The following is a 26,274-nucleotide window of genomic DNA, read 5'->3' as shown; positions in this document are numbered from 1 at the left end:
GTGGTCCTTAGTTGACCTCCGATCTATTTGGACAGTTACCAGCACTGGAAAGACAGTATCCACCTGCATTTAGATTCCAGGTCCTTTTTCTTTTTTACCCCAAACTTGGCCAATTTCAGTTCAGTCCCAAAAGCTTCATAAAACTGAGTCAAGCCTACTGGGGTTTTACCGCGTTTCCTCGGCCCTCCTGCTCTTCCTCCTCCTCTTCCCCAATGCAGGAAGGGTTCTTATCAACAGCCTGGGAGCAGGCAATTACCATCTCCAAGAGGTCCCAAACAGTCCCAGATTCCACCAACAGAAGCTGTGGGTGAAATCAGACTTGCCAAAAGGGACAGACATAACAAGCCACCTACTGCTGGATGAGGATCTTCACCAGGTTGATGTGACCACACGTGGCTGCTGCATGCAGGGGAGTCCACAGCTCGTTGTCCTTGGCATTGACATTGGCCCCATGGCTGAGGAGGAGCTTAACAATCTCTTCATAGTTGTCTATGCAGCACTGTTGAGGGAGAGATGGAAACAGATTGGTTTGTTTTTTTTACTTCGGTTTTTTACTTCAGGAAGAAGAGGGCTCATATCTGCTCAGTTGCACCTGGATACAAGGACCTACTCTATGCTGCAGTGTTTGGCAACAAGCATCTCCAACATCACATTCAGCACCCAGGTCAGAAAGACACTGTGCAGAACAGCTATGATGGATGGACTGAAGGTCACTGATGTTCTACAGGACCTTGTTTGGGGCTAAAGCAGTGGGGGAACAACAGCACATATATATACAGCTGCTCCTCAGGGTCTTCCATATTCAAGAGCAAACACAGCAGAAATTCAAGGTAACCAGTATGGCCACATACCCAGGGATGAGCTGACAAGCCAACATTCCCTCTTCTTTGGGAAAATCCCCCACAGTGGCATATGATGAGCAGCTCATAAGCAGCTCATGCTTCCCACCAATGTCATCTGAAGAGACACAAGCTGGATTCCCAGAACTATGAAGGACTCCATGGGACATCTTTCTTGGAAGACTTGATGCATTCACACCATAGCCCAGAGGCAACCTGCAAGGGCCCTGGCCGTCTTCCTCTGGGAAAGGTGGAATTTGCTTTGATCCACCTCGTGCTCACTCTGTGACTTGAATGTACCCATGAGACACTGGAACAAGATTTGTCCTTGTGCAGAAAGCCTGCTCGTTGGCTGTGTGTTGCTGCAGACCCACGCACTGCAGCACAAGGCTGCCAGGGGCTGATCTACTCCCACAGCAAGCATTGCGGCAGCAACAAGCACCCTGTGTGTATTTCTATTTCTGTTTACTATTTATATGGGAAAGTGAGACTAAAATCATGCCTGTCAAGCAGCCAAGTTATCACAGAAGCATACGCTGCATCCTTTCCTGGAAGCCACTGGTAATGGGCATTTGTGATCATTTGGCAGCTTCTCCCTGCTCAGGGATTCAATTAATTCTTGTGAAGGCAAAGCTCCACCTTGATCACCAAATGAACCTTTACCAAAACTGATCCTTTAGTAGACAAAGCACTTCAGGGCTTCAGCAGCCAGCGGTGGGACACCTCTGGGTGCCCTCTAGGAGCCAGCTAGCCTTCTTAGGCCAACATCCATCCAGCTCTGAGGACAAAAGCAACGTGCAGAAAAGATGAAAATCCCAAGTCAGTAGGATTGTCTAAATGGAGAAAAGTCACATTCCAGAGCTACACCATTGCTTTGAGTGGAGGTGGTGGCTTCCAGGCACAGCCTGGGGACTGTCCCAATGATGGCTCCAGAGCTAATTAACATTTTTGTCTGGCTGAGGTATTCTGCTCAAGGTTGCAGCTCTGCTTTAAGTTCCAGATGTCCCGCTTACTTAGAAAAAAAAACAATCTTCCTGAGATGGAATGATTCTCTTCAAAGATCCAAGATTGCCATGAATAGGAAACAAGGACAGACATCCTTGAAATGAGGCACAAGTCCAAAACGGCAACAAACCAGAAGGGACTGGGTGTCCTTGTACCCAAACATGGATAAAGCGAGGAGTGGGACACCTGCCCAAACAACCAAAGACCCCCACATAAGTGCAGAACGCTCAAATATGTTATGTACCCTTGTATTTACATAATGCTATGAATATGCAGTAGGTAGGTGTGACTTAGGTAGGTGTGCACTGAAAACCTTTTGGACTAGAAATAGAAGCCAGTGCAGAAATTCTGCACATCTGATTTGTGCACCCTACGCAGAACAAATCAATGTCTCCTCTCTAAAGACTTGGCTTTTTGAACGTGTTTGGAGAGATTTAAAATTGATGACACTGAGGCTCTGATTCTGTGCCCCACGATTCACAGAATGGGGATGGGGCTATAGGAAGAATAACAAACCCTCATGGCAGGAAGGCTGCGAGGAAGGATGCAGACTTGCAGCAGGATGACAGCCCTGTGCTTTACTGCCATCAGCTGTGGCCCTCACACAAACCAGCCCATGTCCTTGAGCCAACAGAGAGCTGTGGGGGCTCCTCTGACCCCTTCTCCATCATTTATTTAAACCCATTCCAAAGCAACGGTCAGTAGTCTACCAATGTGAGTTAACATGCTGGATCTCAGCCCACAGACCAGAGCAGCGTGGCAAAGTGACCCAGCTCTGAGCAAGCAACAACGCCTGGGAACACTCCATCCTGCAGCCTCACCTGGTGCAGTGCGGTCAGTCCGTCCTCGTTGCACAGGTCAGGACTGATGTTGCTCTTCAGCAGGTAGCACACTGCAAAGAGGAAGAGGAGAGCAAGGTCAGAGCAGGCACCCACTCCCTCAGCAGCCCTGGGCACCCTGCTGGCTCCATCCAGCAGAGAGCAGCAGCACACAGCTTTCTGCCCAGCCTCCATCCAAAGGAGGCTTTATGACAGCTCCCATTTCCATGTGGGTGTGCAGAACAATTCACGTTTTCATCTTTTGCTTTGCAACCTCAGCGTGCTGCAAGGGCTCTGAGGTGGTCAAAGAGCCTAAGGGTCTGGGTTTCAACCATGAGAGAGATCTCACTGTGGGAGGATGAGGTATTGCCTCCAGAAGCCATCAGCCTGGTTGGTACAAGGCACCCAATGCACTCAGGGGCCCTGGCACATTAAAACACACCAGGGTTGCTCTGGACGCTTAGCATGAGTGGTTGGGTATTTGAGGAAAGCATGCCAGAGGCTTAACTTTTTGATTGCTGCTTTGGGGGGAAAGGATAAGATTTATTCCATTAAAATGCAAATTTTGGAAGCACATAAAAAGCCATTAGCCCTTAGGTAAAAAACAAAGTTTGCTTTGAGGTGCAGCTCCTCCATGGGGGTAATAGCAATAAGGCAGAGGAAGCAATCTGACAGCAACAACAGGAACTCTTCAAATTCAACTCCACTGACAAGTCGGGATGATCTACACCCATCTTCTGTTTGCTTTCTCACTCCTTGCTTTTTCTCCAGAGATTTCACTACCTAGTGCTTTTCCCACCCCTGATGTCAGTGCCAGCACAGTCAGAGCAAGAGCTCGTAGCTGCTCCCCTCGGGACCAACACAGCAGCAGATGCTGCAACCCCACCTGATCTGCTGGCAAGGAGACTGAGCAAAACCAGAGCTGCAAAGTAAGGAGCAGTAAAAGGGCAGTGAACTTCAGTGCTGGCAATGATAACCGAGAGCAAAGGCAGTGAGCCCTGCAGCCCCACGCAGCTCTGTGCTGCAGCCACAAGCAGTAGTGATGAACAAAGCTCTGTTCAGCTGAAGGCACACTTAAAGACAGTCAAATCGAAACCCAAGTAAAATTCTGTGTGGATGCCACCAGTCTGAGGCATGTTTCCACTTGCTGGAAACAATACAAAGGCATTCAGATGTGCAAGAGAAAACCAATACCAAATAAAAGTGAAGACAGCAAAGAACAAAACTCACCCCACACAACTGCAAAGCCCAAATCCTGGCTGTTTTTTCCAGCTCGGAGGCAGTGCAGGAAGCCCTCATCCATACCCACGCACCCAGCTGCAATAAAAGCCCTGACCCCACACATCCATGCAGTGAGGGCTGACGATGGGCAGCTTCCCCACAGCTCTGCTCAGTTGTTACTTACTGTGGATGCTCTGCCATTCAGGCTTTAAGTCAATCTGAGCCATTGTGGAGGCCCTGTGTACTAATGACACACAGCCCCATAATCACGTTTCCTGATTATGGAGATTTGGACAAGTAGATGCTGGCAGATCAACCTGCAAGTGCTGCCCCTCCATGGGAGGATGTGGTGGCATAAATCCCAGCTGGCTATGGAGTAGCTTTGTGTGACTCAGCCCCTTCCCTCCCAGCTCCTGGCCCATGCCAGGCCACACAGGCAGGAAACCCACATTCCAGCTACAGGGACATGGATAACCTGACAGCAGCTGGCGTCTGCTGGGTGGGAAAAACCTCAGCACACTGCAGGTGTGAACTCCTCAACCTCAACACTTCTGATTAACTTCTTCCAGGGAGCTCTGTGCTGAAATGCTGAGCTCCTTCAAACCTGTCCTTCGTGTGGGTGGGGAGAAGGGGCCGCGTGCGGGGATTTGCTTCAGTACAGGTTGTGGGAAGAGCTTTCAAAAGCGCAGCAAATGAAGGCCTGAAAATGATCACAATGAGAGTGGGATGAACAAATTGTTGTGAATAATTCATTGCAAATTACACTACCCGAACCATCACTCAAATGCATTTTCCATTATTCTGCCTGCTCTGCCTCTAATTGAGCCTCTCACACACCAAGGTGGAGCGCATCAATCTTCAATTTATATTTGATCATTCACATCTGTGCTGAGTTGCATGGAAACCGCTCCCACAGCAGCTGTGAAAATACACCCGGAGTGGATCAGGCTGTAAGCTCCTTTGTCACACGTCCTGGGACAGCCTGGGCAGCCCCCTGCACACAGCCAACCGCTTCTCACAGCCTCACTTCATGCCACAAACCCATCCAAAGCAAAAAGCCACTGCAAAGCCCCCCCCCAGGGCAACGGGCTCTCACCTTCCAAGCTATCACAGCACCATCGCTGGTCATTCTGTGAATTCCTGCAGAGGTTATAGCAGAAACAGCTGTTCCAGAAAAGTTCCTCAAGCAGACAGGGGCTTTCCCATGGAGAAAAATGCCTCCGTGAGCACAGATTCCCCTACACCAGTGAGCTGCACCATCCAGCTCTGGGTGCGCTCCCTTCTGTACCTGTTGCCTGCATACCTCAGGTATTACTGGCTCATAAAATAAAAAGGCAACTGCTGCTGTGGAGGGAGGGAAACAAACAAACAATCACACAACACCAAAATACACTTCTTTCGATGAGATTCCTCTCAAAAATGCACAGTGGCAAACCGTCCAGCTTAGGACCAACCTGTGCGCTCCATGCACGCAGCTCTCCACTCTTACAGATCCAGGCTTACATTGGTCCTTTGCACTCAGTGACTTCTTTGTGAAAGTGATGCTGAAACTCCTCTATTTCACCTTCCCCGCTCCTACAGGTCACTGTTAGAAACTGCTGCGCTGAGATTTCGAAGGCAGTGGAGAGAATCTCAGACATTCAAGCCCGCTTTTACAGAGTAAATGCTGAGCTGTTTCACCTGCATTGCTGCTTGTTTTTACACTCCCACCCAAACGCGGCTCCAACCACTAACACTGCTCAGAACTGCTCCCTGCACCGTGTGGGCAAAGGTCCCAACCCTGAGCCTGGCTGAGATGTTTGCTGTGCAGGGGAACCTTTGCCAGAAAGACAGCACTGAGGCAGTGAGCGCTGTGCCAACAAAGCACCCAGCTTCTAACACAGCACGCTGTGACACTCCTGTTTATGAGCACTGCTAAATGCAGAGCAGCTACTGGATGAGCTACAGGAGCATCACCCTCCTCTCCTGTAACACACACTGGGAGCCCACCCCAGGTCGGGGACAAACCCCGCAGCTCCCTGAGGCTTTCTGAACCATCAAATGACAGTTTGCACACCTAAAAATAAACACGGCCCATTCTGTCCGCTGAGCTGAGACATCCATTGCAGCTCAGCCTTTTCAGGAAGGCTCCCAGCCTGCACAGACACCTCCCACCTGGTTTACAGCCGGGCACACGCATTCCTTCCAACACCCCCACAGAAGCAGGGAGGTTTGGGAGGAGGCCAGCAGAGCCCTGCATGCCTCGTGCCACATTCACAGAGCAGTGGGGCAGCCTCCTCCTGTGCAAATGCACCACAGTCTCTTCCCAGCCAGCCTTCATTCACACCAAGTGAGAGCTGCTGACAACTTACACGTTTGTTTAACGCATGCAGTCCAATACTTTCTCCCCCTCTTAGTGTCTACTTCAACCATTTCTGCACCACGTTTGGACTCCTATCCATCATCACAGTGCCGTGCACCGAGCATAACACTGTGCAGGGACTACTGCCCAAAGAGATAAAGCACTGTGACCATTGGGCCACTGGCCAGGCCCTGCTGCAGACCACATTTCTCTTGTTCTGTGTCTTCAAGACTTCAGGCTGACAAAATCCATTCAGCGCTAGTGATGCTGAAGCATCTTTCTTTTATGGCTGCCATCCACCTGGGATTATTCAGATGAGTAACGCTATGCAAGCTACCCATCTGCAGCCAGCACTGCACTGAGGATACAGCAGAAACAAAGCCAAATTCATTCCAATAGAGAAAATAAAAATTACAGGATGCTGCTGTCTGACAAGCCCTCCTAAGGATGCGGCATCACATGAAAAAGCGTCCCCTCCTCCCATTCTACTCACCCTAACCGTGACATTGGTCCATGCTGGACATACTAAACACATAAAGGGAAGCTGAATTTATTTGCCTGGTTCCCATTCCTCATCTGTTATCAGAAGAATAAACAAATCATTTTGGTATGGTTTTTAAACAGATGATGAGCTTGAAGGGATGAGTGTTTTATATAACCCTCAGGCTCAGCTGCCTTCAGCAGGATTGCTGCGGGCAGGCAGCCAGGAAAGCAGATTCCCCAATATCATTGTGACAGTGACACCTGGGCTGCCCACGAGCCTCTTCTCTCTCTAAGAGGCATTTTGGAGTATTTTCTAAGAACTGCAACTACCTGAAGAGACCTTAATAAAAACCTTTAAGTCAGATTTACAGAGCTATGGGTCAAGAAGACCAAGGTGAAGTTCCCCATTAGTAACTCAGAAGCTGCAGCGATGAGCTGAGCAGTGCAGGGCTTTGGGGTGCTGCGATGCTCAGCACGAGGCACTGCACAGTGTGCAGGTGGGACTGGCCCTCTTCAGGTTGGATATGAGGATAAATGTCTTCTCAGAAAGAGAAGATGCAGTGGCACAGCTGCCCAGGAGTGGTGGGGTCACTGTCACTGGAGGTGTTTAAGAACCGTGGAGATGTGGCACAGAGGGATGCAGTCAGTGGGCATGGTGAGATGGACTGAGGTTGGACTGGGTGATCCCGATGTTCTTTTTCAATCCACGATTCTCTTTGGAGGGTCTTTGGAGCCAAGTGAGACAGTAGTGTCCATATGGAGCTCCACAGGAAGCTGCATCCCACCTGCAGCTGGCTCCTTACACACTGGGTTCAGTGTGCAGACCCCTCTGCTTCAGGCAGAATTAGCTGAAAGACCTACAGAAGCAATAAATGCTTCACCAGAACTTTCTCCTCTCCCACTGCTCTGGGCTCTTCCAGCTTTCTTCCCCCCATAAATTCTTCCTGAAGCCATGATGCCAGCACAAATCCATCCAGACAACACAACATTAAAGACTTTCATCTGAACAGAGGATCCCACTTAAATACCTGTTCAAAGGCTACTTTTGATGTAAGGGACCAAAACCTATCTACTGAGATGTGCAGCAGGCATTGCCTGTGAAGTCCATACTAAGCTTATTAGAAAATAAATCTTCCAGGGCACAAACAAAAGGTGGTAAAAAAATTAATTGGCTTTAATAGCAATTACAGCTTAGGAAGTGTTTCAATAAAAGGGACAGAGGTACATTTCTCCAGCTGTCCCAAATCACGAGGAGCCCTCCATTCCATTATCACAATAGACAACAGGCAACAGGGCCAAGGGCAGAACTGCACAACCACCCCATGCTCTGCACACAAGCAGCCTGCAGGACTTGCAACAGGATACTGCAACCTGCTCTGTACAGCAGGAAATAGTTCCTATTGCTGTTTTACAGCGTTATTAGGTTCCAGAGTCAACAGCCCATTCCCCAGCTCGTGTTTCAGGCATTTATGGGCTCAGCTCAGCAGCTGTACACTGACCTGAGCAACAGGAATGCCTTCAAGAGGCTCAATTATAAAACAGGAAACATTCTATTTGGAGTAACAGAAAAGAGGTTGTGCTGGAGGGGAAGCATCCCTGTGCTTTTCAAGCTGTTCTGCATTAGCACAGAGCAATTCCCCACAGGGAAAGCTGCTCCCCAAGCACAGAGTCCCTTTCTGATGAGTATGTCCTGCCTTCCTCTGCCTCTGGCTTTTTTTGCACCTTCTTCACCCTTCCCAGCACCCACAATGACCTTGATTAGCACTTCTGGGTTTTTTTCTTCCTTCAAAGTTGCCTCCACGTTCTACAGGATACCTGGAATGAAGATCTTGAAGACACTCAAGATCAAACCCCACACTCATAACGCAGTTGCTGCAGTGCCTGCCCTGTGCAGTGTACTGGGATGTGCAATGCCACAGAGCCCTCTGACCCAGTCCTGTGCCATGCAGCCACAGCAGGAGCTGCAGCAGCCCCGTCCCCCTGCCCCAGTGCCACCCACTGCCGCCTGCACAGGGACTGGGGACACAGCAGGAGTTACAACCTGCTGCATCATCACCCCACCTGACAGCACGGCTTCTTACTGGAAACGCTGCACTGCCGGAAAGGAAACGGCTCAGTAGAAAGTCCTTTCTTAAAAAAAAGTAAGAAAAAAGGTTGTAGCTTCCTTTTAAGAAGCAAGCACTACAGAAAGAACACTTTCACACAAGTTAAGCAGTGCCCTGAACCGCACCAGGGAAATACCGGCTGCTCCTCTGCAGCCCTCCTGCTGGAGCAGCCTGCAATTATTCAGCAGCGGATTTAAGTGACGCATAGATTTGAATTTCAGCAGAGCTCTCATCCAGAGAGCCAGCAGCAAGGAGCTCCAGGCCCTCTCCTGGGATTTTACCACCAATGTTTGCCTTGTTTCACAGATGTGACACCTCAGCCTATGTTAGAGCAAAGGCTCCAGAGGTTCTGCTTTCTCTAGCAAGGTCACAGTGACAGCCCATGGCACGGCTGTGACAGCACCATGAGCCCCAGCTCCAAGCATGGCAGTGCTCCTTCTGTCCTCTGCTGTCCTTTCCATCGGTCAGCCCTGAGAACCGAGTGAAGGAACTGAATTTGTTGTGCTCACAGCAACACAGCAGCCTGATTCTAGCACAGGCAGCTGCCCCAGCCACCAAGCAGCTGCAAAGCCCCCGGCCACCCGAGCAGGACCTGGCCTGCAGGCACAGCACAGCTTTGTACCGCTGTGCACCCAGCAAGCCTAACTCCAGGAAATATCTGCACAGCCTGCCTCTTCATGCTGCAGGCTTGTTTTCAGTGCAACCAAACCCACTACTAACTCAGCACATCAGCACGCCACTGTTGGAGGCTATGGAAAAAGGAAACAGTGGGAGAGCTACAGGGACTCCTCTCTGAGCCTTTGGCAACCACAAACCACTGTCAGAGCAGTCAGAGATTATCCCTGAAGAACATCGACAGAGGTAATCAGTGCTGCATGGAAACTGGTTCACATGTTTAAGAGTTGAATCAGAAATTAATACCCACGCTTGGCAGAAATGCAGCCCTTCTGCAGCCATTGGAGGATTTGCAGTGAATGAGACAGACCTGGCAGGAGGCTCACAGAGAAACCTGGCTGCTGCACACAGGGGACACAGGTAACCCAAGTGCAGGGCTGAAGCTGGAAACCACTCGCCTTATGGACTCCAAACCTGACCCTGCTGAGGATGCTCTGCTCAATGAAGACCACAGTGTGAACCTGCTGCAGGTTGCTAACCCTGCAATCCACCTCTAAGCTCTGTTATTTTGAGTACCAACAGGAGAAAAACTTCATTTCCTTAGCATTTCCTAATTTCTTTGCAGAAGGTTTGAACTCCCCTTACATGAGCTCTCAGAGTCAAAGACAACAAATCTTCAGGTTGTCCCGAAACCAGCAGGCCACCAGCTGGGCTGGTCTCTAATTGACACACAGAGCTCTGCATCCAGACCAGCTCACCTCATCTTTGTGCCACCTGCGCACAGAACTGAGGACTCTCTTGAACTCCTCCTCTCACAAGTTTTACCTGAGTTCTGCTCCCTACAAAGTTAATAAGCATAACATGAGTGCTCCCACCAGGGCTGACACATTACAGCTCCGTGGCCTCCACGAAGTGAGGCCATGGGGAAGCAGCCTCAAGTCAACTGCCTTCTATTCCCTCTTCAGCAAAGAGTATGCTCAGAGGAATGATCATTTTCCTTTCTGCAACGGTGGAGGAAAGCTTCAGTTAGCCAAAGTATGCTGTGTTTCCCAAGAAGACACAATTTTCAAAATAATTAAGTCATTAAAATTCCCCATCAGCTTTTGCCATTAGCAACAGCAAGACCATTCTCCTCTTCACACTGGTGGAAGAACTTTACTAACTGCTCTATTAAAACCAGCTTTGTTAATGAACCATTTTATTCTGCTCCTGTTTGCGTATAAGAAAGTTCCTTCACCAACGGATTCCCCACGTCAGGGAGTTCTTCACTACGTGTTTAATGCTGCAATAACCCAGGAGCAACAGGCCCAGCTGCGTGCCTTTCAGCTGTGGCAATACAAGAATGTGACAACGAACAGCAGAAGGCCCTGTGTGCTCCCTGCACCTCTCACACCTGTCTGGAACAAACGCTTCTGAGATGCTTCCCATGTTCTACAAAGACTAAAGGAAGTCCCACTCTATGCCTCCATTCCCATCCCAGCCGGTGCTGCAGTACAGAAGTCTGTTTCCTCCTGTGCACCTCATCACAAAGCACTGCTCCAGAGGAAAGCAGCCAACCAGACCAGGGCACCCAGCAAGGCTGCTTGTCACACGAGCAGCTGAAAGCCGTACAGTTGTGTAACGGAAACCTGATCTACAAATCTCAAACAAATTCTAGTTATTCCCCTCTGAAAAGAGGATGCATGCAGCTGGAGCTGCCCCACACGCTTCTGCTGCTGCCGGTCATCGGAGCTGTGAACACTGCACAGCTCCAAGCCCCACCAGCACATCACCTCTCTTCTAAAAGCGCAGGGGACACTTGAGAAGAAGCAGATTGCCAGCAAAGAGTGAGCGAAACTGGGCCCTGACTGCACAAGGGAAATGCATGCAAGCTACTGGCAGTGGATGGAGCACCTTGTGCTGGCAGGATAGGCACACATTGCCGTGTTCTTTTGGTAAGGGCACAAGGAGGGCAGGCAGCTGCCGTGCTCCCTTCCATAGTTTGGATTAGGGAGCACTGGAGCAAGGGCTGATGTCCCAGCAAAAAGCGCACGGTCCTCACTGACACGCAGTGCTCTGAGACAGAACAACTGCAGGGCTAAAAGCAGCGAGATGACAATCAGGCTTGGCATGAGCCACATGGTCGGGACAGCCCACGTTAACCTCTCTACTGCTGGAGATTCGCAACCCCACAGAGCTGCTCTTCATGAGGGACATTTCTTGAAGCTGACCCCAAGAAATCCAACTGATTGAGCTGCAGCAGTCACTGTGGGGAAGACAAGGGACAGGGCGAGAGACAGGGACACCTCCTTTGCCAGCACCAGGCTGCTCCTCCACCAGCTGCACCTTGCTGCTTTGTGCCAACAGCAGCAGGAGGAGGGTCTCGATGGAACTGCAGAAGACGCAGAAGCCTGGATAAATCACAGAATCATAGAATGGCTTGGGGCAGGTGGAAACTTGAAAGATCATCCTGTTCCAACCCCTGCCATGGGCTGCCAGCCCCTCATCAGATCAGGCTGCTCAGGCCCCATCCACAGCCTTGGGCACCTGCAGGGATGGAGCATCCATTTCTCAATGGACATCAGGAGGCATCTGGTGCTGCTGAAGCACATCCCCAGAACGAAGAGCAGGGAGGAGGGCAGGCCCATTGTGCAGAGCCACCAACTGCTCCCACCCACTGCTGCACCACACAGGGCAATGAATGCACCAACACTTCCCCTCTGTGAGTTTGATGAAAACTGCTGACTGCTGCTCACAAGAGCAAAACAAAACGACCAGGCGGCAGGAAGCGGCTGTGTGAGGCTCTCTGGAAGATGCCCTCTCTGCATCTGTGTCACAAACACCAGGAGCACGGCGAGATGGGTTTGAGATACCACACGTGGCTGCAGCCAAGGATAGCTCATCAGAAACCTGATTTATTTAACACATACATGAGCAGCTTTTCTAAGCCCAGTGACACACAGGGAAGTGGTGCTGCTCTGAGCGACGGGAAGCGCGGTTTGTAGCCGAGCCCCATGGGAGGCACCGCAGCTGCATTTCCCCCAACTGCTCTTATCTTGTCTCACAGGAAAAGGAGGCTTGTTCTGAAACTCAGCCCTGTGCAAAGCAAACAAACAGCCCACCGCATTCACCAAACCCTGCTGCGTTCAGGAAAGCACAGCAAATCAGTGCACATCGGCACTGACTTCACAGCGCATCAGCACAGACACTTTGGTGCTCCTAAAGCCAGGTGATTTAAATTCTGGGCTGTCACATGTTTTAACCCCGAGCTGGGTTTTTTTTCTCTTTTAAGCACAAAAGATAAGTCCCCATCATCAAGAGAGCAGAACTCATAGGAATCAGACTTCCCAAAGACAGAGGATGAGAAAACTGTTTTCTATGGTAAATCAGTTCAAGAGAGGCTCAGTAAAACATGATGGATAATTAGTGTTTTCCTTCTGACAGCTAGGAGCAATTGTCATCTCTTTAAATCTAGTGCACCTCACCAACATAAAACTAAACTGTCTGAAAATGAAACAAAACACCCAGCAAAAAAATAATCCCAGTGAATACTAGCTAAGATGTACAAAGTCATACAGCAGACTGTCACCTGCGTGAGACAGCTCAGCAGTACTGCAGGTGAAGCCAAGATGGAAAGAGCCATCAGCTGAATGAACAAGGATGGAAATAGAGCTCCACCAGGCTGGGTTTCTCCTAATAGAGTAGAGCAAAAGAAAACTAACCTGATTAGGAAGGGGAGGGAGACTGATCCAGATTCATCTGGCAAAGCACTCAGCTATAAAGTGACATGTATTTGTCCAGGAGCATAATATACGTGCAGCAGCAGCAGCAGTGTCTGCCCTCAGCAGGGAGGCAGATCCCAGCACCAGCACTGAGAGCCACTGCCTCCTCCAGCCAACCTGCACAGCCCCAGGTGAGCTCCCCACTACTCACAGCCAACACTTTTTCCCAGGGGCTGATTTGGGTTAAGTATAACCTCAGTAAGTTGCTGGGAGTCCGGAGTCCTGCTCCACTGGCCCATCATTAACAACACTAATCACAGCACAGCTGTGGTGCTGCCCATTAACACAAGAAGGATTAATGTGAGAAGCACCAAGGTTGAACAGTCCCTGCTCCCAAACCAACAGCTCCCTCCCCACTGTCAGTCAGACAGTGGTCTCAGAGGATGCTGCTCTGCCCATGTCACATTCATCCCTGCCTGTTCTGCTGCTTTCCGCAGCCATGCCCATTCCACGGGATGCACAGGTGTCCATGGCACTAGGTTTGCAACTTAGAACTGGGGAATGGCACAAGAAACCCACAGCTGGAAAGCTGCACAGAGGAAAAGGAACTGCAGTGATGGTCCAAACCCTGAATCCATGCCGCAGCTCCAATATTGACCAGTGCTGGAGTGAGAGCTCTCTTCATTCCGAGGAGCAGTGGAAGACTGTCACAGACGAGTATAATTTGTGGCAGAAGGGAGAGCAGCAGCTTATCCATGACATTTCACAGTAATGTGATTGAAGTTACTGGAGATTGGATTTGCCATGAAAGCACACAGGGAATCCCTTCCAGTTGCCCTTTTACATAAAGCTCTACAAGCACTGGCCAGTCTCACAGGAGCAGGATGGACCGCGAGCACCCGCAGCCCGCCCTTCCTAAAGGCTGCTATTTCAGGCTACCAAGCCAAGATTTGAACAAAATGAAGAGTCCCATTTAGTTTCTGAGGAGTCCTTCTCTGCCCTGATAGCTTGCTAATTAAAGATGCTCTATCTGAAGTGAAAGAAAATAAACCAGGTCAGAAAAGTTCGAAAGCTACAGAAAGCAAAGTAGGTTGAAGCCAGCTGTGTGCAGAAGGCCGTGTGCCTGGCCTCACCCGGTCCCTGCACAGCTCACAGCCCCAGGGCTCGGCTGCAGCCCCCAGTTGGATCTCTCCTCTCCCCATTGACAGTGGAGACGCCGTGGCACAGGAAAACTGCTGTATGAATGTTTTCATTCAAGAATATTTTCTTGGTACAATTTTGCTCTTTTGAAACAGACATTTTTGACAGTGAAGCTGTGGGTGCCCCATCCCTGGGGGTGTTCAAGGCCAGGCTGGATGGGGCTCTGGGCAACCTGGACTGGTGCAACTGGACCAGTTGCAATTAGCAACTGGACAGCCAGCCCACAGTCAGGGTTGGAAGTGGATGATCTCTGAGGGCTCTTCCAACTCAACCATTCTATGGAAAGCTGGGCAGCCAAGGCCCACCATTAAACAGGGAGCCCAGGTCAAAGCTTGAAAAATGTGGCTGCAAGGATGGATGCTGGTACAAAGTGCACATTGAGCATAAGAAACACTGACTTTAGCCCGTTTCCTACATGAATAACACTTACAGCCACTCTGCCTCATGCCATCTAGGGGTGCAGATGCCAAACTCAGCAATAAGCAGTTGCAAATTGCAGTGGCCTCAGTGGAAACTGCATCTGCTTGCTAGGAGCTGCACATGGGCTCTTGTTCCCCGAATTAAAAGGAGTGCAGGGTGCTTGATTGCATCTCAGCTCTTGATTACAAAGGCATCAGCAGACAGAATTAAACAGCATCTTCCTGGCCTATTTAGCATCCTTTGGGCGACGGGTTTGAGAGCAGCAAGGCTTAGGATATTTTTAATGGTTGTGCCAGAATCTGATTTCCTTTCGTTTTGTCAAGGCATTTGCAGTGGGTGATAAGGTTTCCCAAAAATCTGGCCAGGCTCCAGAGGAAGAACCAAGCAGTGGGAGCGTATGCAAAAGCCGTTCTGCACTGGGTCATAAGGCACTGCCTGCACCAGCTGCCATAGCAACTGCTGAGAGAGAAAGAATTAGAGCATTCTTCACGGAAGTAGGAAAACTCACAGTCAATACACATAAGGATGGGATGCAAAGCAAAATAAAGAGGATAAATACGAGCAAGTGAGGAGAATACACAGAGCTGAGCGAGAAGCAAGAGTGCATGCACAGGTATATGCGCTCTGGTGTTGTGCAGGTGCCTATAAATACACTAAGATACCTAACCCCAGCCTCATTAGCAAGCATTTTAGATACAGTTGATCCTGCCTAGGGGCACGAGGTGGATTACATGACCTCCCAGGGCCCGCTCAACCTCTATTTTCCATGATTCTAGGAGGAAGAAACCTACACCAGCTGAGCAGCGCTGGCCTCAATCCAGCAAGCCAGGAATTTAAATCTGGAAAAAAAATAGATTTAATCCACTTTTAAAGTTCTCCTTGACCAGGAGAGGAGGCAGAAAGCAGAGCCTGCAGCCACGCATAGCCACAGCTTGCAGCAAAGGCTCTCCTGCCCATGCATGTTATCCACATATCATGTTCTCAAGTGCAGCAGGATAAAGCAAGCATCAATTGTGAATGGCTTGGTCCTGCAAGAAGGCTTCACCTCCAAAAATATTCATTTCCCCACCAACATTCATTTGCAAAAAAGAGCTGGCCGTGGAACTGTGCCTTAGCCCAGACCCACTGACAAACACAGTGATGCTGCAAAACTCCAGGTACCAGCGAGGGATCGCGCTGACGCCTCGCATGCTTCCGACAGAACTGGATTAGATATCAGCACAGCTCTGCAGAGCCTTGGCTGGGGAGGTCACAGCCAACGTGGGCAGAGAGCCGACATTTCAATCCAGGTTGCTGCTGCTTATTACACAGAAAATAGCAGAGGTCTCTGACTGAGCTGTTATCCACGCTCTCTTATTTCTTGTTACTGGAGGGGGACAAAACACACAGTTATCTGAGCATAGGAAACGGCACACACCTGGAAGGCAGCCAGGCAGGTGATAAATGCATCAACTGCAAGATACCCCACGTCACAGCACCGGAGAGCTGGGAGCTGAAGCAGCAGCCCCTCGGCCTCACCCTGTGGAAGTCAGACGTGCTGTGTGGCACGACCCATTCCAGCAGCCATACCCTCAGCAAGTCAGCAGGCAGCAATTCTTCCAGGGAAATCACAAGGACAAACAGGCTGGGAAGTCACCGGCTCAGAACAAGAGCAATAGATCAGCAAATATTAATGGGCTCAGATACAGAAGTTCAGGCTTTGACATTTGGCAGTCCACAGATAACAACCACAGCGCAGCCACCCAAGGCTGCCCTGCCACAATCAGAAGCAGAGCAGCCAGGAGAGAGAACAGAAAGGTTAAACACAGGAGAATTGGAGCTCTGCTGTGTGCACGAGCACCCCGAGCCCCAGCACAGGCAGCCCCAATTTGGCTGAGCAAGGCTGGAGGGCAGATGGCGATCCAACATGGCAGACCTGCTGCACCATGCATGTGCCAAGAGCCCCAGCTGCTCCCCACCACCCGGACCTCCTTCAGAGCACTCCCTCCTTGCAGGTGCACGAAGAAGCAATACCAGCAATACCTTCAGCAGCACCAAAGAGCTGTGCCAGATTTAAACACATGGCCTATGCAGCCTGGTCTGGCTAAGAGCCATTCACTGCCAGGAAACTGCCTTTTTTAGCGTGTTTTCGTAAATAAGAGGGGCCTACAAGCAGACAGCCTGTAAGTGAAACCAAAGAGATGGTTCTGACTTTCACCTCCAGAACACATGACAGCCAAATTTTAGGAGCGGATTAAATGATTTAAACTACGTTCAGGAAGAAACAATTCATCAGCCAATCTCACCTGGATTCAAAACGCCTTGAATCCAAACAGAACCCTAGAGAGACAAGTAGTTCTGATCCAATGCTGGGTGTTCATCTTGTAAGATCGTTGCAGAATATATAAAAGAAAGACTTCCAGTGGCATCAGAAATGGTAGAAATGCTGAAGTGTAAAAGCCAGGAACTGAAGGAACTTGCAAAAATCACCCATTTCCCTGTGCCGACACAGCATGAAGGGGCAGATGCACCCCGGGAGGTGAGAGGGCAGGCAGCACGCACACATCTGGGGGTTCCATTTTGGACAAAAATAAAAATAATAACAAAAATCCCAGCGAGGCCTCCTATATCACTGCACCCTAGCATCTCCTAGCAAGGACAGCCAGGATGCGTTATTACTGAGTACTTTTGCAGTTGTGTTTTCACCAGGAAATACCACGTGCTATCGATACTCTAGAACTACAGAGCAAAAACCAACAACAGATAACGCGTGCATTTCTGCTCATGTCTTAAACCTTCTGGATGAAAGGGATTTGAAACAAAACATTTCTGTTGACTCTGAAGTTGGGGAGGCGGAACCACCCCAGGAAACCCAGAGATGGGCTTTTAAGCACCAAAAAAAAAACCTTTGGAATTCCTAGCTCTGATGGAAATACTTCTCCTGCTTTGTTGAAATTCCAGAAAGTCGTGAGGAAAAAAATAAATAAATATAGAGCAGCCATTTGTTGTGACAACAGAGAAAGGCACGTACTGAATATTGCCTGTGCCCCCGGATGCCATCTCGTCGGCTGCCATATGTGAGCCGCCCCGCCTTGGCATCAGGTTGGGAGTGTGTGAAAAAAGCCCAGTCAAATGTGGCCAACTGTGTGAATCTGCTTTTGGAAGACACAGCAGCCGGCATTAACAGAATTAACAAAATCCCTGACTGCCAGGAGCTCCCACGCAGGGCTCCTCGAAGGAAAGGGGTTTCATTTCCACACCAATGGAGTTTAAAGACTCAAGAAACACTCTGTTATTGTGCAGAAGCTCTACATTTCTGACTCTAATCATTCCCCAAGCACACAGGTATACACTCAGACTGCTGGCAATAAAAGGCACTTTCTTTCAATGCTCTTCAAAGGGCACAAAACCCAGGAGAAAAATCTTCCGAGACAGATAAATGCACTTGCTCATACACTTGGACACAGGAACTCCATGTAAAAAGCTTCAGGAGACTAATAATGTGGGTGGAAAATTAAGGCACCTCATAAAAGGTTTTTAGTAACAAGGGAACAGATCGCATCAGCTAGGAAAGGTTAACGAAAGCAATTTATAGACACTAATTAGGGCCTCTCTTTAAAGTGCCTTTGCAATGACAAGGTTGGTTTTATTCCAAAAAGGTGGAAAGGAGCTGCCTGGGGAGGGCTGTGCTTCTCGCACACAGGGCTTGTCACCCTCGGTATTACTGAGCACTGAGGAGATTTAAGGGTCATTATGAAGGGAAACATGGGGGATGTGCCTGCACAAATAAGCTGTGCAATACTTATACCCTCCCAGGGAAAATCTTCTCAATGAGATGAAAGCCAACCTCAGCCTGCCCTGCACAGCTCCAAACTGCCAAGCAGTGGGGTGAGGGAGGACCCAGCAAACCACAAACTGCAAATGGAAACCACTCCTCTGGACGCCAGGACCAACACTGAGCTTCTGGGGCATCAATCATGAGCATCTGCAGGATTAAATTCCTCCAGAAGTGCTGTTTGACATAACTCTCTGCCCCGACTGAGTACTGCTTGCAGGAGGTGGGAGCTGAAGGACTCTGATGCTGCCCGAGCTGTGCCCATGGGAATAAGGGCCCATGTTGATGGTGGCAGGAGAAACCAGGGCACTTTCAGCACTGCAGGAAGGTGAGGCTGTCCTCTGGGTGCTTTATTTTTCAGTTGGTTCCCTGAAAGGAGCACAGCCTGCCCTCAGCTAGGGCAAACCTTCCAGTCTCTGCCGTTGGGGTAGAAGCTCCCTCTGCATACGGGCTGTGTGTGGAAAAGCACTTCTAGGCAGCAAATGCCACACATTCCCCTAGGCAGCCTCTGGGAGCTCCATCTTCCATTTACAGATCACCAGCCCCTCTCCTGCTCCCCAGGACCACTCCTGCAGCAGTTCAGTGATGCAGAAAGCCTGACACGACAGCCTGGCAGCAGCCACCAACCACCCTGGGACTAGCCTCCATCCGTCACCTTGCAGACTTCAGAAGCCCTTGCGATTTCTTGGCAATTAGAACAGTGGCTTGCAAAGCTTTATTGCATTATAAAGCATTTCTCCTTCCTAACTATTATAACAGAAGCTAAGCACAACACTGCTGCAACACATCTAGCCTGTGCTCCTTTCCCCCAGGCTAGCTTTGTCCGTCCCCAGCCATCTCATGTCCCACAGCAGACAGAGATCCTTCCGGATCTCCCATGACCCCCTCACCCATCCAACCCATCTACGTCATCATCCTGCAGACACATCAGGCTGTGCCTCGGGCTGGGCTTGGGGCTTCAGTGTACTGTCAGTTAGAATGGCTATGGACCGTGCTGCTCCTCCAGAGAATGGTCTTCCCAGCTCCTCTGTAGGGGAGCATGGAGCGGGTCCAGAGATCCCTATTCTCCCCTCAGAGCTGTCCGTAGGTCCTTCAGCTTCAAGCCAAAGGCCCCAGCCGAGGCAGGTAGCAGCCCAGGCCTGGTTCTGTCAACCCAGCGAGTTGTTCACAGCAGCTTGTTTGCTAAACCAGGGACTTTTTGACAGATCTGTCGCAGGAGATGCTCACGGCTCCTGCCCACACTCCTTGTCAGTGTCACCTCCTTTAGCCCTGTTTCACCACCCTGCTGTTCCAAAATGAGAAGCATGGTGAATTGGTCCTTATCCAAACAGAGCAGAGATGAGGTAGATGACTGTAGGCACACAGGAACCCAGTGCAGTGCCTGCTGTGGGGCTCCCCGAACCCTGCTCCACACAGACCTGCAGGGCTCCTTCTCCAAGAACTGCCCCACACAGCCATGCTGTATCCCACAGCTGGCATAACCAGGACTCGGGGCTATTCCAAAGGGCAAGGTTGGGTTTTTCCTTCCCAGTCACCACCCCACAGAGCTCAGTCCTCCAGCAGGAGGCCATGTCACAGCACAGCGTGCTTTCCTGACAGAACCCTAACTGGCTCTTCAGGTCCACTCATCCCAAATTCACTGCACAGTGCCCATGTCACCGCTTTTCCACCTCTGGAGTGAGAAAGTTAGGAAGTTATAAATAGAGAATATGAATAAAGGATGGAAATTGCACGCCCGCTTGGAGGTCGCTCAAGAGATGACGAGCGCTAACGGCACCCCCAGCTCTAAACTTTCCTCACACGAGCTTCTCAACTCTTTAAATCATTCATATTTCTCCTCCCCCTCCTCTTCCCACATGGAAACAGAAGATGATTCATATGCTGAAATCATCCCCAAGGACCTCCAGAAGGCCAGGAATTCACTCACTTGGCCTCCAGCATTCGGTAAGGAAATATTCCCAGTTTGACATCTAGGTTTGCTGCCATCTCTTCCTTCCCTTTATACCAGCGCCGCAGCACAGAGGGACAGAACCTGCCTGCAGGCTATTTGGAGTTTAATAAACTCGAAGCATCTGAGAAATCCAGCTGGGCAGGGGAATCACCCATGGTTATGGCCTACAGCCACCACCTGGGCCCGCTGAGGGAACGGCCCTCCGTTTCCAAGCAGCGCTGGGATATAAGGGCAGGTGGTGGTGCGTGAAAGGCCATCTCAGAAACAGGGACATAACCCTGGGGAGATTCCTCACAAGGCCCGGTTCTTGCTGCCCCTCCATATACACTGCTTCTTGCAGAAGATGGCAGAATCCAGAGCAACGTTCCCTAGCAAAGACACAACACAACTGTAGGTTCCCAAGGCATCACCCTTTGTCTCTGCAACACCAGTGGATCTAGAAGATCACATCAATTTCAGTACCTGGCAGCAATCCCAAAGACTGCTCCAGGACTTCCCTGAGAAATATTTTTACCTCTCTGTGGAGCATTTGCCCACAGTTCCCAGTAGGAAGCCCACTGTTTTGACGTGGACTTTATGACACACGGTACACAGTGACTTGGTTGTTAGGAAAGCAGGCAAGGACAGTGCTAATACCCAAGATACAGAGGAAGAGGTGAGGCAGACAAATCCCTCTCTTAAAGGTATCTTTACCTTTAGCAAAGCAGGTGGTTGGCCACTGTGTGTAACCAGTGACTCAAGCTCTCCTCCCAGGGAAGATTCCTTGTTAAAATAGTTACTGCGTTGGAAGTATTTTGGAAGTTGGAAGTTCTCTATTTCATTTATTAAAATCACAGGAGAATTGCAGTGGCCACTATAGGAACAAAGACCCAATTCTCTCATTTGGGAGAGTAAGAGGCCTCTTTTGCTGTCCCTCCAAACCCAGCAGTAGCGCTGGTGGCATCAGCAGAGCTCAGCTCAGCTGCCCCGCTTCCAAACAACTGCCAGAGCCCTGGTTTCCCAGAGCTCACAGGTTTTCCCCCGTGCAGTGCTGAGGCTAATTGGTACTGGCTTTTAGGCATCTTTTTCTTCCCTTCATTTTAAACAAAAACAAAACAGAAACGGTGCCATTAAACCAATTCCTGAAAAATTTGGAACTTTCTCTTCCACGGGAAGCGTTAAGCAAAGAAATGATTTTCATTATGTTAAATAGGGAAAAAATCTATACACCCATGTAGCTCTCAATCAATCTCCCAAGCAGGGAAGCTGAAAAGATTTACACTGACATGTAAATCCCCGTGACAGACTTCTGAAAAGCCTCTAAAATAGACACATCCAGAAGGCAAAGAAGCATTTCTCACCTTCTGTACAAGGAAAGCGTGAAAAGGAAAGAGATGAAAGCCGCCTTCCTTTTCCCAGATCTCGGTCATAACTCCTGCCCCATCCTGTCACTTTGCGCCCACTCCTGGTGTCATTCTAGGTAACGCTGGTATCCCACATTGCTTTCAATGCCCCAGCCCATAACTATGCCAGAGATAGCAACACTCTAGAGACCAGTCCATGCCAAGGGCAGCCCGTGGATGTCAACACAGATTCACATTGAGGAGCTACATGGATGTCACAGGTAGCCAAACAAATGAACTGCCAGATGTAAGCTCCCTACCTTCCTCCAAGTCATTCCTCAGAGAAGCCTCCAGCAGAGCAACACTGGCTTCGAAAGACACTTTCTTCCGGTTCACAGCGTTTCTCTTCTTTTCATGCTTCCGCTTCTTGTGCTGCATCTCCTTCTCGTACTGTGCCCATTTTTTCAGCTGCTGAGCCCTCCGCTTCTGGGCCGCCCGCAGCCTCTCCAGCGTGGGCACCTTGTCCAGCAGCTGCAGCTCTGTCAGGAGGTCCACGTGGGCATCCATCGCTTCTGCTGGCAAAGAGGGGCCAGAGGACGTCCCAGCTGGAAATGGTGTCCTACCACAGGTCCTCGGGATCGTGGCTGCCTGGTGCTATACCAGCATCCTGGGGCCAAGCTGGGAAGGGCCCATTGCAGTCTAATGAGAAGTTGGTGGAAGCCTGAAATGAGAGGTAAGTACGAGGGATCAATTCTCACTGCCCCATGCAGACAAATGATTATCAGGCCACTGGAAAACTCAACAGGCAACACCTACCATCTCAAAAGAAGGTTCATTTAATTGCACTTTCAGCACTCGCTTCTTCTCTCTGACCTTTGTGATTCCACCTCCCACCCACTTCAAATACCCAAGCAAAACCCTCTTGACTAAATAGCAGTTCTAGCATGCAATACACTCACGCCTGAAGTTCAAGGTAGCCCTCCTTTATGAGCAGAACAAAGTTTAAGTGAACTAACAGGAAGTTCTTCCATAGCGTTTCACAGACATCATTCCCTAGACAACTCTGGAGAGACACGTCCCCAGGCAGGTTTCTATCTGCCACAAGCATTGCTTGTACCCCATTGGCCCTTCTTACTCCAATCTTAGCCAAGGGCAGACAGATAGGATGTGGCTCCCACGTAGGCATTACCAACACTTTAACCATCTCAGCTACTTAAAAACACGGCATTTGGTGTGCATTTTTTTCCCAGACATTTTCTCCATGACGCTGTAGACCATTCTAGTTCTGTTGTACAGCCTCCATGCTCACAGCAGTAAGTACAGTGATAGTGCAGACCCAGACTCGTGGTGCAACCACAACACCAGACATCACTGAGCAGCAGCACCACAGAGCTGCGAGCTGGGAGGCCCACAGACAGCCACCATCATCTGCTGCAAAGCAGAAGGAAGCGTGCCCCAGATTTATGGGTCAACCCAACAGGGAAAGATGCACAAGAAATAAAGTCAGTGCCACAAGTGAACTGAACAAGTCCATTCCAAATAGACCCACTGAACGTGTACCACGCCAAATCGAAGCAAGCTACAAATAGAATTATCAGAGCTCCGAGGAGCTGTTGGGAGATGTCCAAACCATGCAGTACATCCACTGCATCTCAGTGAATTGCACAAGGCACAGACATCCAGTCCTTTCAAATATTGCCATGCTTTCCACTGGGGTCTGACCTCACCTATAAATACCTCGGTTCTGACAGCGAGGCACGCCACTTCCTCCATGAGATAATTGGTTTGAAAACTGAAAACAAACAAACTCAGCCAGAGAACACAGGCTGCTTGCTTCATCCAGCCAAGAAGGCCAAGGGCAGCTTCAGTAGCCCCCACAAACCTTATTTTGAGAATTTTAGAATAGACGTGAACAAAAATAAAACTGTTTACGTCCCACAAGAACTCAAGATTGCAAAACTAAATTAATAATAATAATAGTAATAATAGTGTTTCAGTTCCACGCAGGTACAAACCCAAAACCTTGCCAAGTTTTTCCTTAGAGATCCCAGCAAGCAATCCAAGGACTTGCCCAAAACGCCCTCCAGAGCGGGCATCAACGCAGCCCTCTTCCCAAAATGCCTTTATTTGGAGACCCGACACCCCTCCCAAGCACAGCATTTTGCTGGGAAGCTCTTCCCACCTCCCGTGAGCCCAGCTCTGGCCCACGCAGGCGTTCCTGCAGGTATCTTTTCTGGCGATCTGCACTGCAGTAACACGGGCTGCAGATCTGAAGCCCGCTGACAATACCTCGAGTGGCAGAGATAAGGGCAGGAAATGCCTCTCAGCGTAGCGCATCGGCACTCCCACCCAGCTCCTTTCCCAGCCCGCTTCCACCATTGTTTGCTGAAAGATGAATAAATACACCCCAAGAGACACCTGAAGTAGAAATGATGGCCTAATTCTGCAGGTTTTTGGAGGCATGTAAACTATGCCTGCGTTTCTCTGACTGCCTAAGACAAGCTGGAAGCTTTCCTTGCGGACCAAATTTGAGAGGTGCAGCAGGTCACCAAGTTAAAAGGCAAGGAGAAGTGTGCCTTGCTCTGCTTACCCACGTTTCAGCTTTCCTGCTTTCACAACAGGAAAAACAGGCAGAGATGAGCTGCCCATAGAGGGGAATGAACAAAATGGCAAAAGGGGGATGAACACCAGGAGGTATCCCCTGCTCCCACCGAGGCCACTCCAGCACCAAGAACCAGCCGGTCCTCCAACCACCCAGCCAACCTCTAAAGGAGCAGAGAGCTCCCCAGGGAGGGACATACAGCTTGGCTCCCAGACTTCGGCACAGGGCACTGAGCATCTTCCTCAGACAGAATCACAGAATCCTTAGAGTTGGAAGGAATTTTGAAGCTCATTTGGTCTAACTCCCCTGCACTGAACAGGGACATCCGCAGCTAGGAAGGTTGCTCAGAGCCTGGTCCATCCTGGTCTTGGGTGTCTGCAGGGATGGGGTATCCACCACCTGTCGGGCAACTTGTGCCAGTGCCTCACTACCTTCACCATAGAAGACATTTTCCTTATATCCAACCTAAACCTCCCCCCTTTAAATTTGAAAGATCCCCAAAAAGCCCCACAAACACCTCAGCCCCATCACTGGTTTCCAGTGACCTGGTTCCCTTGCTATACCAAAAAAGTGGTATGCTGACATCTCCTCACACATGCAGCACAGTCCAATTACAGCAAACTTACAGGCCAAGCATTTGTTTACCTGCAAAGCGACACAGAAGCTGGCTGTGTGGGTGGCTGCGGTTTTCGAGGCAGTGCATTTTGGTTTCTGTTTTATTTAAAGAAAAGGGGAAAAAAAGAAAAAAGAAAAAAAAAAAAGACAGCACTTTGTTGCATGCTGTTTCCGTGAGCTCAGCAGCTCAGAGCCGAGCACATCCTGCGAGATGTGGGGCAGCAAGAGCGGCCGTGCCAGGGCCAGGAGCAGGGTGAGACACACACTGCTATATTGCAGCCACAGGAAGGACCTGCTCCAGCAGTGTCAGGCAGTGGTGCCTGCAATGGCATGCAAACACAGGCAAACACAGCCTATAAAAAAAGTCTGTGCTTCCTGTATAGTGTGGCTCACTTGCATCCCAGATGCATCTCACTAAGTTCAGGAGGATTATTTTAGGCATTGGTCTCACTTGCACTACAGAAGATGCTGATTCTCCCTTGAAGAGAGCTTGTAAGGAGGAAGGGGACTGGCGTTTTACATGGACAGACTGTGGAAGGACAAGGGGAATGGCTTTAACCCAGAAGTGGGGAGATTTGGGTTAGACATTAGGAAGAAATTCTTCACTCAGAGGGTGGTGAGGCCTCAGCACTGCTGCCCAGAGCTGCGGGTGCCCCATCCCTGGAGGTGCCCGAGGCCATGGCTGGGCAAACCAGCAACCACAGGGAGTGGGACTGGATGACTTAAGGTCCCTTCTAGCCCAACCATTCTATGATTTTATCACTCTGACTTCAGCTGCCAACCCTGTGCACTGCACCCCCAACTTACCTTCACCTCCTGTATACAAACATTTTCCCACATCAGATACAGTGGCTGCTGTTCACACCCTGGAAAGAGATAAACAGAGCACACTTGTTTTCCTGTTCCAGGGCCGTCCCCAGTCCATCCTACCAAGCATTCAATGCACAGACATGTGGCTGCTGAGGATGAGGCTGGGTCCATGAAAGCAGTCTGTCACCAGCAGTGGGGCAAGGCAGAGCTAAGACCTGCAAATCCCCCGCCACATCTCCTCAAGGAGCTGCTTAAAGCACAGCATGACACCAGCAGAGTGCACTCACTTGCAAGAGCCCTTCATGTAAATGTCATCAAGTGACTTAATTTTCATTCCACTTTATTTTTTTTATTTTTATTTTTTTAAGAAAAAGATAAACACACAAACTCTGGCAGAGCAAACAGGACACAA

At 49.8% G+C, this 26,274-nt stretch overlaps 1 protein-coding gene across 2 annotated transcripts in view; it reads right to left on the bottom strand.

Annotated features, from left to right (window-relative positions):
- Nucleotides 1–26,274, bottom strand: part of PPP1R16B (protein phosphatase 1 regulatory subunit 16B) — a 49,040-nt gene that overhangs the window by 11,691 nt on the left and 11,075 nt on the right. Inside the window, exons 2-5 of one of the 2 annotated variants that reach the window (XM_052683414.1) lie at nt 25,860–25,918; nt 22,156–22,556; nt 2,666–2,736; nt 354–499 (exon numbers count right to left, since the gene is read on the bottom strand). In XM_052683414.1, coding sequence (XP_052539374.1) covers nt 354–499; nt 2,666–2,736; nt 22,156–22,402 — 464 coding nt within the window. In that variant the 5' untranslated portion in view covers nt 22,403–22,556; nt 25,860–25,918. The remainder of the gene's footprint in view (nt 1–353; nt 500–2,665; nt 2,737–22,155; nt 22,557–25,859; nt 25,919–26,274) is intronic. The other variant, XM_052683415.1, reaches the window with a different exon arrangement.

Source organism: Tympanuchus pallidicinctus, unplaced genomic scaffold (genome assembly GCF_026119805.1).
Source record: "Tympanuchus pallidicinctus isolate F22 unplaced genomic scaffold, pur_lepc_1.0 scaffold20, whole genome shotgun sequence".
NCBI lineage: Eukaryota > Metazoa > Chordata > Aves > Galliformes > Phasianidae > Tympanuchus > Tympanuchus pallidicinctus.
This window is presented reverse-complemented; position numbering and strand designations above follow the sequence as displayed.